Raw genomic sequence first — 18210 nt, forward strand, 5'->3', positions numbered from 1 at the left:
TTTATTTAGTTTTTATATATATATATATATATATATATATATATATATATATATGTTTTTCAAAAAAAAAAAAAAGTGAGTAAAATTGTTTGCTATCTAATCTACATCATTATTACGATAGAGAGGGAGGGAGAGCATTCTCATCCTGCACTCTATTTTAATAAAACTCCTACTTTAAATGCTTTCTATTTTAATAAAATTCCTACTTTAAGTGCCAAAATGCATAAATACTCAATTTTTAGCATCCAACCGGCTCCCTTTTGAGGAGCATGATCACTATTCATTCCCTACATATTAATAATAATTAAAAATAAAAAATAAAAAATAAAAGGGAAAAATTATATTTAGTTTTTTGGTTTTTATTCAATTTAAATTTAGTCACTGAGTCTTCAATTTTAAGAATTCAGTCTTTAGATTTTGCCCAAATATAAAATAAGTCAATTTGTAATTTTATCGTCAAAATTAACGATTTGTAATCTGCTACATGTTTCATTTGACACGTCATGAACACTTCAATACAATGTCACATTAACAAGTGTTAAGTCATTCATTAAAAAAAAAAAAAATCAATCTATTTCATTGAATTCTTGATGGATCCGTTAGAGGGGCATTGCATTGGAGTGTTGAGACTTGAGATGGACATTGACGTGTCAAATGAGACACATGTAGCAGATGACAAACTATTAATTTTAACAGTAAAATTATAGAGACATTCTAAACTTAGATAAAACCTAAGAACCTTATTAAGTTTGACAAATTAAGTTTGGCTCCCTTAAATCCATGTGTCACTCACGAAGTATATATAGTCGGCAAACGATTTTCAGCCGCCACAAAGTACAAAATAATGAAATGAAATATCAACGGATGACGGATCCCTCATTTTCTTTCTCTCGTTTTCTCTGGACGGAATCTCTGATTTAAAAAATTATAAAGCTTAAATGATAAGATTGCAAGTAATTTGCTCAATATTGGTCGTTGAATGATGGAAGCTGATTTAAAGTGTCAGCCACACGATCAGCTGCCATTCTTGAAGAACAATGGGCAAAAATTAAATGAGTCAAACGTTTGCCACTTGTCATTGGTAAAAGCCACATATCCAGTGCCCCTTTTTATGTGCTGTAAGCCAGTTACGATCCCACTAGCCTCTTCAATCATATGTCTATATCTGTTTTAGTTCCTATCATGTTTCTGTAGAGCCTCGGTTATCTGAAGAACGTCACCTTCCGATTCCACCTGTATGTGTCTCAGCTCGCCACAAAACTTAGCAACTCTCAACATGGTTGTAGCTTTTGCATTACTAGGGTCAATAATAAAGTCCTTAGGAGCCGACAAAAATAGCCAACACCATTACCTTACAATCTCAGACTATGACACCAATGTCCATCCTCTTATATCATGTGTCCATAGTTGCATGCCAATTAATTTAGTCGAGACTTGGGGTATGGAGAATCACATTGGAGGGTGAAGCGGTCCAAACAGTAAATTTCGTGAAGGCAACATAAGGAAATTTGAGTAGATATGGTCAACTATTTTAGGATACTAGTTGCATCTTGAATACGATGCAAAATTGGGAGATTTGTCTTTGTTAGACGAGAATCAAATTCTGTAGTACGTAGCCAAAGTAGAAAAAGTTTGATTAGAATAGATTCTTAATTGTAACTGTAACTTAAAATTTCTTACTAATTAAGAATTTGAGACAATAGGCTATTGTATCTAAAACTCTAATCTCCATCCCTACAGCTTCGGGGAATGTGTTTGTGCTCTCCTCTCCTTCTGTTTCTGTTTCAGATCATGACATTGCATTTTTTACTTTAACTTCTTTTGAGTGGTTGTTTCTGTTTTCTAGCAGGGATTCTTTTTTTGCTCCTCAAACTGCTTTATGTGGCCTCCTTGAGAGGACCGAAACACTTATTTGTCCCATTTTCAATGTTTAATTTGTATGTATTTCTGTACTTCATTTTAATTTTTACATTATTTTAGGGATGGTATTGGGGAGTAGTCCACTCATTTTTCGGTGTTTTGCTCTATTGTGCCCTTTCCTTATTCTATTAGCCAAAAACAAAAGAGGAAAAGCAAAACCCCTCAAATCTCCTTTCCTGTTATGATCATATATTTTGCAACTTTGCATGCTCTAACATCCGTCTACATAGATGCAATGTGAGGAAAATAATTCATTAGTGTTTTGGATTCATATTGGAAGCCATTATTAAGGAATGAATTTCACCCATTTGAAAAAAATAAATAAATAAATAAAAAAAAGTCTACATATACCGCACAACCTTAAAGAAATAAATTGTACGTAGTTCGTCATTATATCACAAACAAACTCAGAATGGGTAGCAAATACTTTAAGAATCAGCGACCCTCCAAGAGAAGCGAGTCTGCAACAGAAGACAAAGGCGTGAACAAATTGTCCATAGGAGCCGAAGAAGAAATGGCAAACGTTAAGCCGTTGGCACAAAGGCCAACCGACGGTAACTCTGGAAGACAAAAATCCCCCTCCAAAAACTGCACAACTTGGCGCATGCTTGGCCTAGCTGCAGGCTCTGAATGAGAGCAGAGCAACCCAAGTTTCAAAACCAACTCTACTTCCTCTGCTACATAATCTGCACCCAAATTTGAATCCCTTGCCCCAAGAATTTCGCCTCGGCTCCAGTGAGAAAACACCCAATCAACCAAAATGGCATCCTCTGTTTGCCACCGTGGCTCTACTGGCCTTCTTCCACAAGCAACCTCAAGCAAAAAGGCTCCGAAGGCAAACACATCGGTGCTTGTAGTGGCCTTGCCGCTTCGAGTAAGCTCCGGCGCAATATACCCAATGGTTCCAACCACATGGGTCGTCTGAGGGTCAGTTCCACGGTCATAAAATCTTGCAAGACCGAAGTCTCCTAATCTAGCATTCAGTTCACCATCTAGCAAGACATTACTAGCCTTGACATCTCTGTGAACAACAACTTGCTCCCATTCTTCGTGTAGATAAAACAGCCCCGAGGCCACACCTTTTATTACTCGAAATCTCTGGCTCCAACACAGAGTGAGCGTAGGTTGGTAAAAAAGGTACTTGTCTAGGCTTCCACTAGGCATGAAGTCATACACCAACAGCAGCTCTTTCTTTCGCCGGCAATACCCCAAGAGTGGTACTAAATTTCTGTGGCGGAGCCGACCCATGCTGGCAATTTCTGCAACAAATTCTTTCATTCCCTGCCTTGATTCATGGGAGATCCTCTTCACCGCAATCTCAATTTTGGAGGTAGTTAGTACACCTCTATAGACCTTACCAAATCCACCTTTGCCCAATAGCTCTTTCTCCCTAAATCCTTTTGTGGCAACAAAAAGATCTTTGTATTTGAATCTCTGAGGCCCATAGTCAAGCTCCCAGTCTTCCAGCAATTCTTCGAACTTCCTCTTCCTTCTTATGACATAAATTACACCTGAAATTGCTACCGACGCTAAACTAACAATTATCACAGGCAACCCAATTGTCAAAAATTTAGATATCGGTTTACCTACTAATATCGGAGGCAGCTGAACTTGAGAGAAAAGAAGTTCTGGAGCCTGGCCATTCATCTTAAAGCTCCAAGCCAGAGCATAATGGTTCGCTAGGCGCTTGCCAGTTGCGGACGAGAAGCCAACATACATGTTGTTGCTAATGATAGGTGAAAGATCGCGGGACAAAGACAATAGGGGAATTTTGGGTTTACTGACATCAAGGGGAGCTAAAGTAACATTGATTTGCTTCTGGACACCATCGTATTCCACCCAAACTTGCATTTGCTGCCCACTTATAAGGCTCAGGGTCCTAAACCCACCATTGTCATCATCAGCATAATATCCCACTCCAGCAGATTCTTCGGACTTCAACCCGTTTATATCAATCCCAACATGGTTATTATTGATGTCGTCAAATTCTGGGTTCCTGGATGTATCGAGCTCTATGGCAACGACTTGATTCTTGGGATCACCAGAGTTGTTAGAATTGAAAAGGCCAAGGTACTGGCCTGGACTACCTGCCGGGAGTCCTCTTGTTGGAGCAATCACGAAAGCAAGCCCATGACCGCTCTCAGTGGCATCTTCAGAAACGATAGCGAAGACGAAAGTCGTAGAGAAGGAGTAAACGGAGCCATTCGACGAGTTCCTGAAGCTTATTGGATTGGGGTAGAAAGCATGACCCATTTGAAAGTTTGTATTATTAGTGAGCTTCAAAAGGCCAGTGGAAGTCATTTCTGCTATGCCGTCTAGGCTTAGATTTGCCGACTTAAACCCGACGAAGGTGAAGCTGGTATCTTGGGATGATACGAACCTGATTAGGAGAGACAGAAGCAATACTAGCTTGGACATGAACATGGCTATACTGTGCATCCGCTTCCTCTTTTGACGGTTTCATAGTACTACTTTCAAGTTTATATGTATTTGATGCCATCTATTGCTATAACAAAATCAACTATTTGTACAATTTTCAAAGCACCATAAAGATATATGTGACTCATCAGAAAAGTACAATTTGTTAGCCTTTTTTCTTTTTTTTGTAAATACTTCAATCCATAAAACAATTGTAAGCTTTATGTTAAGAACAACTTGGGATTTGTAACTTGAAATTATTTCATACATATAATTATAAAGCTACTACTCCATTAATTATTGCTTCATAAGTCGTTTTCACCAATGAAAATAGTGAGCAAAATTATTGGCTATCTAATCTACATCATTATTACAATAGAGATGACTCAGATCAGGATGTGTTTGCGCATTCGCTACCATAATCCTTAAGTCACCCACGAAGTTTCGCCCAATTTGCCGAGAAAACCATTTTTAGCCGCCTCAAACTTCCAAATATCAACGTTTTTATGTGGGATCTCTCATTTTCTTTCACTCTTCTTTTCCGGCGAATCTCTGACTATAAAGATTAATACTTAAATGCTAAGATAGTAGGTAATATGTTCCATCCATATAGTCGTTAAATGTTGGAGGCTGATTTGAAGTAGCAGATCAGTCGCCATTCTTGAATAACAACCTTTGCACCTCTATGTGTTGGGAAAATTGATATTTTATTAGAAACCAATTTTCCACCGGACCTTTATGCGAAAGGCAAGTTTGGAAAGAAAATACACGAAAACACACACATGTCCATAAAGCGTTTACGTGGTTCGACAATATGCCTATATCTACGGGTCGTGATCCGGTCTCCTTCTTTATTATTGAGAAATATTGAGTATTATGATACAAGCCTGAACCGCTCAAGTTTAATATCCCAAACCCAAGCCATTAATCCCTTGTATACCCCACTCAACTGTCCCTCTCAAATACCAAGTAAATAAAAACTCTGTACACTTTGTAAATACCACAAAGTGCTCTCACCAATTTAGATTTTTCGGATGATCTCACTCAAGGACTACATGTCCTATTATAGATGCTTAATTATGAAAAATAGAAGAATAATTTTAATCCAATTGCTGCTGGAAAAACAAAACCATCATGAATACAAAGTCTTTAATTTCCATGATGAAGATAAACATTGCGGTCTACATGTTTACCCACACACGTCTTCTCCAGAAATCCAATTTCAAGTTGTTCTTGAACTCCTTTTAAAACTAACATTATCCTCTTATAGATAAATAGGACTTGGGCCCACTAACTTGAATATTAATATTTTTCAGCAATTATCTTCACACTTGTTGACAATTTGAGCCATTATCAACACTATGTGGGTTGTTCATCTCTTTCCAATATAGAACTGAGACGTTACAAAATATGTTGTAACTTTTTTAAGATTTAATTTTAAGTTTTTCATGAAAAAAAACATAGTGGAATTAAATCTGGACCGACACCTAAGTCCAATCCAAGGTGATTAGCATTTAGCATATGCTGGATTTCCTTACTTTCTTTCACACTTCTTCATCCTTCAAACTCAACTGGGAATCTTTACACTAGCACTGGTTAGATTTAAGTGGGAAATGGTATAGGTTTGTAAAATTAAAAAAAGGCTTTAACTTCAAATTTCTTACTAAGAATTTAAGACACGTAAAACTCTAATCTCCATCCCTTCCGCTTTGGTGAAGGTGTTCGTGCCTCCCTCTCATTATGTTCTTGTTTCGGATCATGACAGAACTAAGAAAATAACTCCCAACAAATTAAGGCTCCAAGCTTCTACGTACGAACGTTACCGGGTGAAAGTTGCTTCTGAAACCGCTTTATGCGGGCCCCTTGAGAGGACCAAAGCACTTATTTTATATTTTCATTCAATCATATATATTAACTTCTAAAAATCAATTTTTATTAACAACATAAAAATATTAACTTTTAAAAAATTAAGCTAAAAATTTGAGTTCCAACAGGGTTCCAAAAGTGGTTTGGTGATGGTCCGGCGAGGTTCTTGCAAGGTTCCGGAAGAGATCGAAGGGGATTCCGGTGGAGGTCCGCATGAGGTTCTGGCGGTGGTCTAGTAGTTTTAGAATTAAAAACTCTAACTCAAAAAAATAGTTTACGATTTATAAAAGAAAAACCATTTTATAGAAATTAATAAAACTTTTTTGGTCGAACAGAATATATATATATTTTTTTTATGACTATTATTTTCGGTCGCACCGGCCTAGCTAGTGAACATATGGCACTGGTGTGTTGGACATCTTTCCCTTCAATTTGTTCGTCAGATCCTATTTTCTAATAACAATCAATTGTAATAAACCTGTTGTTAGTTGTGATTCTTGTCTATTGGCTATAAAAGTCACAAATTGCCATTTTATTTATCCCTTTTACATTCGGAAAAAGTTTTGGATCTAATTTATTATGACATTTGAGGTCCTCCTTCTGTTTCTATTGATGATGGTTAGCAAATTTAGACCCTTGGTGCTAAGCGTAATATTTACAATGGGCTCTACATCTAACTTTCTTTTGAAAACCTAACAAAATTCCTAGAAAGTGGTAGTATTCTCACAACAATTTTCCAATTGTCCTTGAAACATTGCATTTGAATATCTCCATCATGCCTATTTCTACACAGTCGTACACGGCATTCTAAAGCCAGAAGAAGACTTTGTTGCACATGCATTGCATGACAATCTTGTCAAAGTCGTCGCCATTTGGTGCTTAATTAACATTGACATTGCGCGCAGTGGAATATCTAGATATTCATCACGACTATTCTACACCGTTTAAAGTTGTGGACACCAATCTACTACCAAGAAGAACTATTGAACATCTTTTATATTGAATTTAGCCATGGATGGATAACACAGATTCACCAAAGGAGTGAGTTGATATGGCAAATCTTATGATTATTAGGTTCAAGAAAATAATCAATCAATTATCCAAACCCAGAGACAGACCTGGAAGGGGGTTGGTAACTTGGTATGGGTCATCATGACTTTTTTCATCCTTTGAAATCTTGTATTAAAATATTATCCTTTATCCTTAGTTTAAATCTAATTTTCTTTTATTATAAATTGATAGTATAATTGTTTTTAGAAAAAAATTGTTTTTTGCTTCCCTATTTGTAATGTGCTTTGAGATGCAATTTTGTGTGGTATGCATTGGCCTTGTTAGCCTAAGATTTCTTGCTAAGAATTTAGGACAAAAACCAGCGCTTTATGGGTTAGTGTATCTAAAGCTCTAATCCCCATCCCCGGACATGATATATATATATATATATATATATATATATATATATGTGTGTGTGTGTGTGTGTGTGTGTGTGTACCTTTTTTTATCTTCTTTTTTTCTAGGGGTGAAATCCACTCCTTAATGATGGCATCCAATATGAATCCAAAACGTTAATGAATTATTTTCCTCCCAATGCATCTATTTCGCCGGATGTTAGAGCATGCAAAGTTGCAAAATGTATGATAAGAGGAAGGCCCATGTTCATACATATACCGCACAACCTTGAAGAAACAAATTTTAGTTGGATCATTCCAAAAAATCATATACTCAAATGGTTACAAACAGACTCACAATGGGTAACAAACACTTTAAGATCGAATCAACGACCCCCCGAGAGAAGCGAATCTGCGACGGAAGACAAAGGCATGATCGCAATGTCCACAGGAGACGGATAAGTCATGGCAAACGTTAAGCCGCTGGCACAAAGACCAACCAAAGGTAACTCTGGAAGAGGAACATCCCCCTCCAAGAACTGAATAACTTGGCGCATGCTTGGCCTAGCTGAAGGCTCTGAATTGGAGCACAGCAACCCAAGTTTCAATACCAACTCCACTTCTTCTGCTACATAATCTGTACCCAAATTTGGATCCTTTGCCCCAAGAATTTCGCCTCGGTTCCAATGAGAAAGCACGCAATCAACCAAAATGATATCCTCTGTTCGCCACCGTGGCTCTATAGGTCTTCTTCCACAAGCTACCTCAAGTAAAAAGGCCCCGAAGGCAAACACATCTGTGCTTGTTGTGGCCTTGCCGCTTCGAGTATGCTCTGGCGCAATATACCCAACGGTTCCAACCACATGGGTCGTTTGAGGGTCACTTCCACGGTCATAAAATATTGCAAGACCGAAGTCTCCTAATCTGGCATTCAGTTCACCATCAAGCATGACATTACTTGCCTTGACATCTCTGTGAACAACAACTTGCTCCCATTCTTCGTGTAGATAAAACAGCCCCGATGCCACACCTTTTATTATTCCAAATCTCTGGCTCCAGCCCAGAGTGAGCTCAGGTTGGTAATAGAGGTACTTGTTTAGGCTTCCACAGGCCATGTAGTCATACACCAGAAGCAGCTCTTTCTGTCGGCGGTAATACCCCAAGAGTGGTACTAAATTCCTGTGGCGGTGCCGACCCAGACTCACAATTTCTGTAACGAATTCTTTTATTCCCTGCCTTGATTCATGGGAAACCCTCTTCACCGCAATCTCAATATTGGAGGTAGGTAGTACACCTCTATACACCTTACCAAATCCACCCCTACGCAATAGCTCTTTCTCCCTAAATCCTTTTGTGGCAACAAAAAGATCTTTGTATTTGAATCTCTGAGGCCCATAGTCAAGTTCCCAGTCTTCCAGCAATTCTGCAAACTTCCTCTTCCTTCTTATGACATAAACTACACCTGAAATTGCTACCAAGACGAAACTAACAATTATTATAGGCAACCCAATTATAAAAAATTTCGATCTTTCTATATGATTACCTCCTAATATCGGAGGCAGCTGAACTTGAGAGATGAGAAGTTCTGGAGCCTCGTCATTCATCTTAAATCTCCAACCAAGAAGATAATGTGCGGTTAGGACCGAGCCAGTTGAGGACGAGAAGCCAATATACATGTTCTCTTCAATGATTGGTGAAAGATCATGCGACAAAGACAGTAGCGGAGTTTTGGGTTTTTCGACATTAAGAGGAGCCAAAGTGACCTCGATTTTCTTCTGGACACCATCGTATTCCAACCAAACTTGCATTTGCTGACCACTTATAAGGCTCAGGGTCTTAAACTCACCATTGTCATCAGCATAATATCCTGCGCCAGCAGATGTCTCGGACTTCAAGCCATTTATATTAATCCCAACATGGTTATCATTGATGTCAGCAAACTCGCTGCTCTGGATGGTATCGAGCTCTACGGCGAAAACATGGTTGGAGGCATTACCGTCGTTGCTGCCATTGAAAAGCCCAAGGTACTGGCTTGGCAGAGCTCCTGGGAGCCCTCTTGTGGGAGCAATCACAAAAGCAATTCCATGACCGCTCAAAGTGGGATATTCAGAAATGATAGCAAATACAAAGGTAGTAGAGGAAGCGGTATCATTGGACGAGTTCTTGAAGTTTATTGGATTGGGGTAGAAAGCATGACCCTTTTGTTGACGTTCTGTATCAGTGAGCTTTAAAGGGCCCGCAGAAGTGATTCTGGCTATGCCGTCTAGGCTTACATTTGCCGATGTAAACCTGACGAAGGTGAAGCTGGTATCTTTGGAGGCTACTAAGCTAATTAGGAGAGGCAGAAGCAATACTAGTTTGGACAACATGCCTTTATTTTGCATCCGCTCCCTCGGAAGTCAGACTTCAAATGAGCCCCTGCCGCACTGCTTTGAAAGCTCAAAATATTGAATTCCTCACAAAATTAAATCATCCATTGATTTGGGTAGTTAGGTCTACACAGGTATTAAATCTAAATATAAAAACTCAATCATTGTAAAAATTTATTTACATACCTCTCTGTCTCCAAAAAAATGATTTAAATTGTTGAAGGTTTTGAATAGGATGAAAAAAAAATATTCTCAAATTGCATTTTGTTGAACCGCTAATACTAATTACAAATAAGAGTTTTGATTCTTCTGAATATAATATATACTATACTTATTTAAAGACTTAAAAGTGGGCTAGAGTTTTAGAAGAAAAAAAAAAAAAAATTAAGGGAGACTTCTTCCACTTAAAGTCAGCTAGGGTTTTTTTAAAATTAAAAATTAAAAAAGAAAAAAGAAAAAAAGCTACACGTAAACACAGCCTACACTTATTGTCTTATTACTTTCTTCTTCTTTTTTGAGGTTAAATACTAAATACCTCATGGGGTTTCGAAACTTTATTTTTACCCCCCTAGGGTTTCATTTTTATCACATGAGGTCCCTGTGATTTTGATAATAGACTAAGTTAGCCCTCCGTCAGTTGACTTAACGGAAAACCACGTGGACCAATCAAATGTTGACACGTGGCACCTACTTAATTTTTTTTTTAAAATTAAAAAAAAAAATGTATTTAAAAAAAAAAAAAAAAAAAAAAAAATTGGGGGTGGCTCTTGGCCATTTGGGGGTGGCTCGGCCACCCCCTAGGCTCCATGGGGGTGTACTAGAATTTGTTGGAGATGGAGAATGTGTAGTGGGCTATTCATTTCTTGACTCTTCTTCAAGAGAGAGAAGGGAATAATTCATATTTTTCTTCCTCTTGAATGCTCTAATCCCAAAAGTCTTATTCATCAAACTTCACATCTCTACTAATTACAACTTTGCCAGAATTTGGATTGTAAAGCTTGTAACCTTTAGAACTTGAGTCATAGCAAATGAAAATGGAGATGTGAAGTTTTGAAAATTCTGGGCGCAGCTAATTTCATGGCTGCTGCAACCAAAGAAGATGAAGATTATATGTACGATCACAATCAATTAGGTGAATATGCCCATGTAGTATAGTTTTTTTAAAGTAAATTTTGGATTACAAAGAAACATGCAACAATGAGAACATTGAAAAGGCCAGTGGGGAAAGAAACCTCTTGATTAGGTGCCTCTTATCAAAGTAGCACTAACCTATTCTGGCAATAATGCCAGCAGTCAGAAGTTTAAACAAACCCAGAAGCTGCCTCATTCTTTCATTGCGCTATAACATTTACAACATTTTTTTTTTCAGTATTTATCCTCTATATATCAACACAGCACAGACAAAAAAAAGGAAATATCCTAAACAAAAAAGAAGAAGAAGGAACTGCTTACTGGTGTGTCTGCCATAGGCACATTGAGAGCTTCCATGGTCCCACATAGATACCCATGTTCAAGGTCACATCCCTGTATTCGAACGTTAACTCTCCATGCTTCATCTTTCTGTAGGCTAGAAACATTCTGAGTACCAGAGAAGGCCTGTGACAAAATTAAACTGTGAGGATAAACCGAAACTCATCCACTTCTGATGCAAAATTATAAATTTTCGATCGAGAACTTAAAACGTTTCATCAGAGTAGTAAAATATGCAGCTTTATGTTCTCACTTCAAATGACCAAAGAAAGAAAACCTGACCATCTTTGTCCAAAATTGTAAAGAGATATATGATCACCTAGCAATGACACTGAAGATCACTAAAGTCTTAGCTTATGTGTTGACTACATAACCCCATATATGATACTCATTAGGCTCAATATCTATTAGGCAACTAATCATATGCAGCCATATATGTAGCAGGGTCACTAGCAAGTAATTGTTGTAAACAAAAGTAACTACCTTTACAGAAGGAACCCAAAAAATAAAATAAAAGGGGTCGAAGATTAACCTGTCCAACACTCAAAAGTGAGCATACTTGTGGTAATGTCTCTCCACAACTCGCGCCTTCACAATTAAGCATGAACATATAGATTAGACCCACAAACAAAAAAACCTTTTTGACGAGGCCAAGCTGTGAATTTCAAATAAATTTCCGGTATTTTCTAGGCAACAAACGAAGCCCTAAATCTGGCACTGAACATTATTCTATTGCAATTATTTTTGAAGGAAAGCGAAATATCTGAAACTTGGGAAGGTGCAGAGCTCTCCACCACTCTCACCGGCATTTCTTTGATGAATGATCGAATCCCAATTCCCAGTCAAAGAATCCAAATGTGAAGCGGCAATATCACGCTTTGTAATTTGGGTATTCGATCTTTCTCTACCAAACTCTGAAAGTGAAAGGTCCAAGGGTTAGCCCATCCGACTGGGTATTCGGTCTTTCTCTACGCAATTATCCGGGGCGGTCCGAGTGGATCCGACTCGTTACGGGCTGTTGGATTATTCGTTTCCTGTTTTCTTAGGAAAAAATATTATTATTATATCAGTATTCGTAGTAAAGGTCTTTCAAAGTGAAAAGAAGATAAATATAGAACATCAGGTAAGAAATCTTGTATTTTTTTTTTCCATTTTGATTTTCAAGACCTCAATTTATAATGTGATATATTCTGATCTGCGTTTAGTATTTTTTTTTTTTAAAAAAAAAAAAAAAAAAAAAAAAACTTACTCTTAGACTTGATTTAGTATTTTTGTTTTCTTTTTTAATCGTATCTCCACATACTATCTGCTTTAATTGAAAATTTAATACCCCATTCGTATTTTCTTGATTTATTTTTAAATCAATCATAAGGAAAATTATAATTTCTTATTTTAAAACAAATGCATTAAATGATATTCTTTAAAAACTTACATTTTATAAGGTGGATAAACAATTTATGATTAAGCAAGTAGCTAATAAGATGTATGGTGTGTTGTTTTGTGATGTTAATTTCAAATACCACATGCTCTTTAGAGGGTTCCTTTCTTTTACCTACAATTAATTAGAATCAAAGTTAATTTTATCATTAGTATACAATTTGTGGGTAAAAATTGTTCTTCTTTTTCTGCATTTCATGCCTTCTCTAATGCGGATTGGGTTGGCTGTCCCGATAATTGCAAATCCACTAGCGGCTACTGTATTTATCTTGGCTTTAATCTAATCTCATAGAGCTCTAAGAAATAAAAGACTATTGCTAACTCAACACTGAATTGAGTATCGGTCCCTTGTCAATGCCGCTGCCAAGCTACATAGTGTGACAATATTGGAGCCACATATTTGACTGCGAATTCAACTTTTCATGCCGGAACAAAACATATTGAATTATTGAAATAGACTCTCACTTTGTGCTTGATTATATTGCCGCCAAGAATCTTTTGATTCAGTTTATTCTCAGGAAAGACAATCTAGCAGACGTGTTTACCAAGCCTCTTTTGTCTACAAGATTTCACTTCCATTACAGTTTAGTATGCAGGGGCATATAAGAGCAGATAATCAAATAGTTGGACATTTGATATCTACTCCTAAAGATAATGCAGATAGAAGCAGCAACTCAAATCCAGCACTTCAAGATAATGCAGCAGCTCAATATCGTGATAGAAATAGGATAGGAAAGCTATTTTGAATTTTGTATTTATCATTGTAGTCTACTGTATATGACACATATAAATACAAGCTGATATCTCAACACAAAGTGTGAGAAACATTTTATAAAACATCTATTGTTGATTACCTTATACCCTTTTCTGTTCATGCTGTATAATACGTATGTAAAAGTCTAATCTCCATCACAGGACATGAATATAAGTACTTTTTTTTTTCAAGGGGTGAAATCCATTCCTTAATAATGGCTTTCAGTATGAATCCAAAACGCTAATGAATTATTATCCTCCCAATACATCTATTTCGACGGATATAGAAGCATGCAAAGTTGCAAAATATATGATCAGAGAGGCCCATGTCCATACATATGCTGCACAACCTTAAAGAAATAAATTATAGTTGATCATTCCAAAAAATCACACTTTAATGGTTACAAACAAACTTACAATGGGTAACAAAAACTTTAAGAATCAGCGACCCTCCAAGAGAAGCGAGTCTGCAATAGAAGATAAAGGCGTGAACGCATTGTCCATAGGAGCCACCGGATAAGACATGGCGAACGTTAAACCGCTGGCATAAAGACCAACCGACGGTAACTCTGGAAGAGGAATACCCCCCTCCAAGAACTGCACAACTTGGCGCATGCTTGGCCTAGCTGCAGGCTCTGAATGAGAGCAGAGCAACCCAAGTTTCAATACCAACTCTACTTCCTCTGCTACATAATCTGCACCCAAATTTGGATCCCTTGCCCCAAGAATTTCGCCTCGGTTCAATTGAGAAAACACCCAATCAACCAAAATGGCATCCTCTGTTCGCCACCGTGGCTCTATTGGCCTTCTTCCACAAGCCACCTCAAGCAAAAAGGCTCCGAAGGCAAACACATCGGTGCTTGTAGTGGCCTTGCCGCTTCGAGTAAGCTCCGGCGCAATATACCCAATGGTTCCAACCACATGGGTCGTCTGAGGGTCAGTTCCACGGTCATAAAATCTTGCAAGACCGAAGTCTCCTAATCTAGCATTCAGTTCACCATCTAGCAAGACATTACTAGCCTTGACATCTCTGTGAACAACAACTTGCTCCCATTCTTCGTGTAGATAAAACAGCCCCGAGGCCACACCTTTTATTACTCGAAATCTCTGGCTCCAGCACAGAGTGAGCGTAGGTTGGTAAAAAAGGTACTTGTCTAGGCTTCCACTAGGCATGAAGTCATACACCAACAGCAGCTCTTTCTTTCGCCGGCAATACCCCAAGAGTGGTACTAAATTTCTGTGGCGGAGCCGACCCATGCTGGCAATTTCTGCAACAAATTCTTTCATTCCCTGCCTTGATTCATGGGAGATCCTCTTCACCGCAATCTCAATTTTGGAGGTAGGTAGTACACCTCTATAGACCTTACCAAATCCACCTTTGCCCAATTGCTCTTTCTCCCTAAATCCTTTTGTGGCAACAAAAAGATCTTTGTATTTGAATCTCTGAGGCCCATAGTCAAGCTCCCAGTCTTCCAGCAATTCTTCGAACTTCCTCTTCCTTCTTATGACATAAATTACACCTGAAATTGCTACCGACGCTAAACTAACAATAATCACAGGCAACCCAATTGTCAAAAATTTAGATCTCTCTATACCGACTAATATCGGAGGCAGCTGGACTTGAGAGAGAAGAAGTTCTGGAGCCTGGCCATTCATCTTAAAGCTCCAAGCCAGAACATAATGGTTCGCTAGGGTCTCGCCAGTTGCGGACGAGAAGCCAACATACATGTTGTTGCCAATGATAGGTGAAAGATCGCGGGACAAAGACAATAGCGGAATTTTGGGTTTACCGACGTCAAGTGGAGCTAAAGTAACATTGATTTGCTTCTGGACACCATCGTATTCCAGCCAAACTTGCATTTGCTGCCCACTTTTAAGGCTCAGGGTCCTAAACCCACCATTGTCATCAGCATAATATCCTGCTGTAGCAGATCTCTCGGACTGCAACCCGTTTATATCAATCCCAACATGGTTATCATTGATGTCGTCAATTTCTGGGTTCTTGGTTGTATCGAGCTCTACGCCAACGAGTTGATTCTTGGGATTAACAAAGCTGGTAGTATTGAAAAGGCCAAGGAACTTGGATAAAATACCCGCCGGGAGTCCTCTTGTTGGAGCAATCACGAAAGCAAGCCCATAACCGCTCAAAGCGGCATCTTCAGAAACGATAGCGAAGACGAAAGTCGTAGAGAAGGAGGAAACGGCGCCATTCGACGAGTTCCTGAAGCTTATTGGATTGGGGTAGAAAGCCTGACCCATTTGAAAGTTTGTATTATTAGTGAGCTTCAAAAGGCCAGTGGAAGTGATTTCTGCTATGCCGTCTAGGCTTAGATTTGCCGACTTAAACCCGTCGAAGGTGAAGCTGGTATCTTCGGAGGATACGAAGCTGATTAGGAGAGACAGAAGCAATACAAGCTTGGACATGAACATGGCTATACTGTGCATCCGCTCCCTCTTTTCACGGTTTCATAGTTCTACTTTCAAGTTTATATGTTATTTGATGCCATCTATTGCTATAAAAAAAATCAACTATTTGAACAATTTTCAAAGCACCATAAAGATATAAGTGACTCATCAGAAAAGTACAATTTGTAAGCTTTATGTTAACAACAACTTGGTATTTGTAACTTGATATATTATTTTATACATATAATTATAAAGCTACTACTACAATTATTGCTTCATAAGTTGTTTTCACCAAAGGAAAAGATAGAGTAAAATTATTGGCTATCTAATTTACATCATTCTTACGCGCTGGTGAGTGGCTTACGCGTGCTGGCCAAGAATCTTGCTCCTCCATTGCTGCTGTTGAGGGATTTTTTGCTTATTTTCTTGTATTTTGCTTTGTTTTATGTCTTGTATCTATGTTTGTTCTATTCTTTTGTTCTTTTGTGGGTTTTAATCACCCATAGTTACTTTAGTTTGATCTTTTTGTAAAGATTGTTTCATTAACTGGAGATCGTTACTCCCTTGCAACGAATCCAAATGGGAATTCAGTGCCTCTCATTCATTAACCTCTTTTTGGTGAGTGTTATTGTTTCAAAGTTGGTTAGTTCTTTGGCTTGCTTCAAATACCACTTCGATGGTGCTATTTCTTGATCTATTAACCAAGATCCAAATGATTTAATCATTTTTTTTTGGCTCATTTCCTATTTATTTGTATTTTTTGTATTCTATTGTTGTTGAGGAACCCAACTATTTTCCAGTTTTTTTATCCCTTATACCCTATCCTTATTTGCTTAGAAAAATAAATAAATAAATCTACATCATTATAACAATAGAGAGCACTCAGAGCAGGATGCATGTGTCACCCACGAAGTTTCGCCCAATTTCCCGAGAAAACGATTTTTAGCCGCCACAAACTACCAAATATCAACGTCTTTCTGTGGGATCTCTCATTTTCTTTCACTCTTTTTTTTTGGCAGAATCTCTGATTATAAAGATCAATACTTAAATACTAAGATAGTAGGTAATATATATGTTCCATCCATATAGTCGTTGAATGTTGGAGGCTGATTTGAATTCAAAGTAGCAGCCACACGATCAGCCGCCATTCTTTGAAGAACAACCTTTGCGACTATGCAGACCATTCCGCATTTTATCTGTGGCTGATTTTAAGTAGCAGCCACGGATCCAGTGCCCGTTTTTCTATGCAGACCATTCCGCATTTGAATTTGTCAAGTGGGCATGCCTGGCCCCGTGGTGGTAGACATCACACTCTCCGCTTGAACCCATAACCTTAGATTTTCTTTATAGTAATTAGATTCATTTAGAACAGCAAGAAAAATGTTAGGCTTATAAACATATTTTACACCCAAAAAAAAAAAAAAACCTTTATAATACAATGTAACACAATATGATTGGGCTTTTCAAAAGTTGAATTTATCTCATTTCTAATCATATTGTAAAATTTGTTTATAAGCATAACATTCATCGAGTAGCAAACCTCGTTGTCACGGAAGCAGCATCACTTCTAAACAATTTGATTACTCTTTTGAGCCGAATGGTGGGTCTTGACCCAACTCTAATTCTTCAATCTGTCGAAGGGGCAGGCCCAACTCAAATGCTACCATTGTTTTGATCATGCATTTGAAGATGACTGGATTTAGCTTAATTAAGTATTGTTAAAAAAATATGTAACAACCACTGTAAAAACACTAGTCATATTTGCGTATCACTTCAAAAAATATGTTGGCGGCTGATTTGAAGTAGCAAATCAGTCACCATTCTTGAATAACAACCTTTGCACCTCTATGTGTTGGGAAAATTGATATTTTATTGGTAACCAATTTTTTACCGGACCTTTATGCGAAATACAAGTTTGAAAAGAAAACACACGAGTACACAAAGAGTTTACGTGGTTCGGCAATATGCCTACATCTACGGGGCGTGATCCGGTCTCCTTCTTTACTATTGAGAAATATTGAGTACAATGGTACAAGCCTGAACCGCTCAAGTTTAATATCCTAAACCCAAGCCCTTAGCCCCTTGTATACCCCACTCATCTGTCCATCTTAAATACCCAATAAATAAAAACTCTATACACTTTGTAAATGCCACAAAGTGCTCTCACCAATTTGAATTTTCCGGAT

The 18210-nt window shown here is 37.9% G+C and overlaps 3 protein-coding genes across 4 annotated transcripts; all 3 read right to left on the reverse strand.

The window, feature by feature from the left end:
- Positions 1-2265: 2265 nt before the first annotated feature.
- LOC132192029 (L-type lectin-domain containing receptor kinase IV.1-like) lies at positions 2266-4475 on the reverse strand. The gene is made up of 2 exons (XM_059607213.1): positions 3507-4475; positions 2266-3431 (listed from the first exon to the last, which is right to left on the reverse strand). Exons 1-2 carry the CDS (start codon positions 4357-4359, stop codon positions 2356-2358), a joined length of 1929 nt encoding a protein of 642 aa, XP_059463196.1. The 5' UTR covers positions 4360-4475; the 3' UTR covers positions 2266-2355.
- Positions 4476-7770: 3295 nt separating this feature from the next.
- On the reverse strand, positions 7771-12341 carry LOC132191273 (L-type lectin-domain containing receptor kinase IV.1-like). Of its 2 annotated transcripts, XM_059606220.1 has the most exons (4): positions 11961-12341; positions 11411-11554; positions 9133-10084; positions 7771-9060 (listed from the first exon to the last, which is right to left on the reverse strand). In XM_059606220.1, the coding sequence occupies exons 3-4, from the start codon at positions 9971-9973 to the stop codon at positions 7976-7978; spliced, it is 1926 nt and encodes a 641-aa protein (XP_059462203.1). In that variant the 5' UTR covers positions 9974-10084; positions 11411-11554; positions 11961-12341; the 3' UTR covers positions 7771-7975. The 2 variants fall into 2 exon arrangements, with proteins under 2 accessions (XP_059462203.1, XP_059462201.1); XM_059606218.1 differs by having other exon boundaries at positions 7771-10084.
- Positions 12342-13945: 1604 nt separating this feature from the next.
- Positions 13946-16194, reverse strand: LOC132192214 (L-type lectin-domain containing receptor kinase IV.1-like). The gene has a single exon (XM_059607487.1). The coding sequence runs from the start codon at positions 16061-16063 to the stop codon at positions 14060-14062; it is 2004 nt and encodes a 667-aa protein (XP_059463470.1). The 5' UTR covers positions 16064-16194; the 3' UTR covers positions 13946-14059.
- Between the last annotated feature and the right edge of the window lie 2016 nt (positions 16195-18210).

The sequence above is a fragment of the Corylus avellana genome, chromosome ca9, assembly GCF_901000735.1.
Source record: "Corylus avellana chromosome ca9, CavTom2PMs-1.0".
In the NCBI taxonomy this organism is placed as follows: Eukaryota; Viridiplantae; Streptophyta; class Magnoliopsida; order Fagales; family Betulaceae; genus Corylus; species Corylus avellana.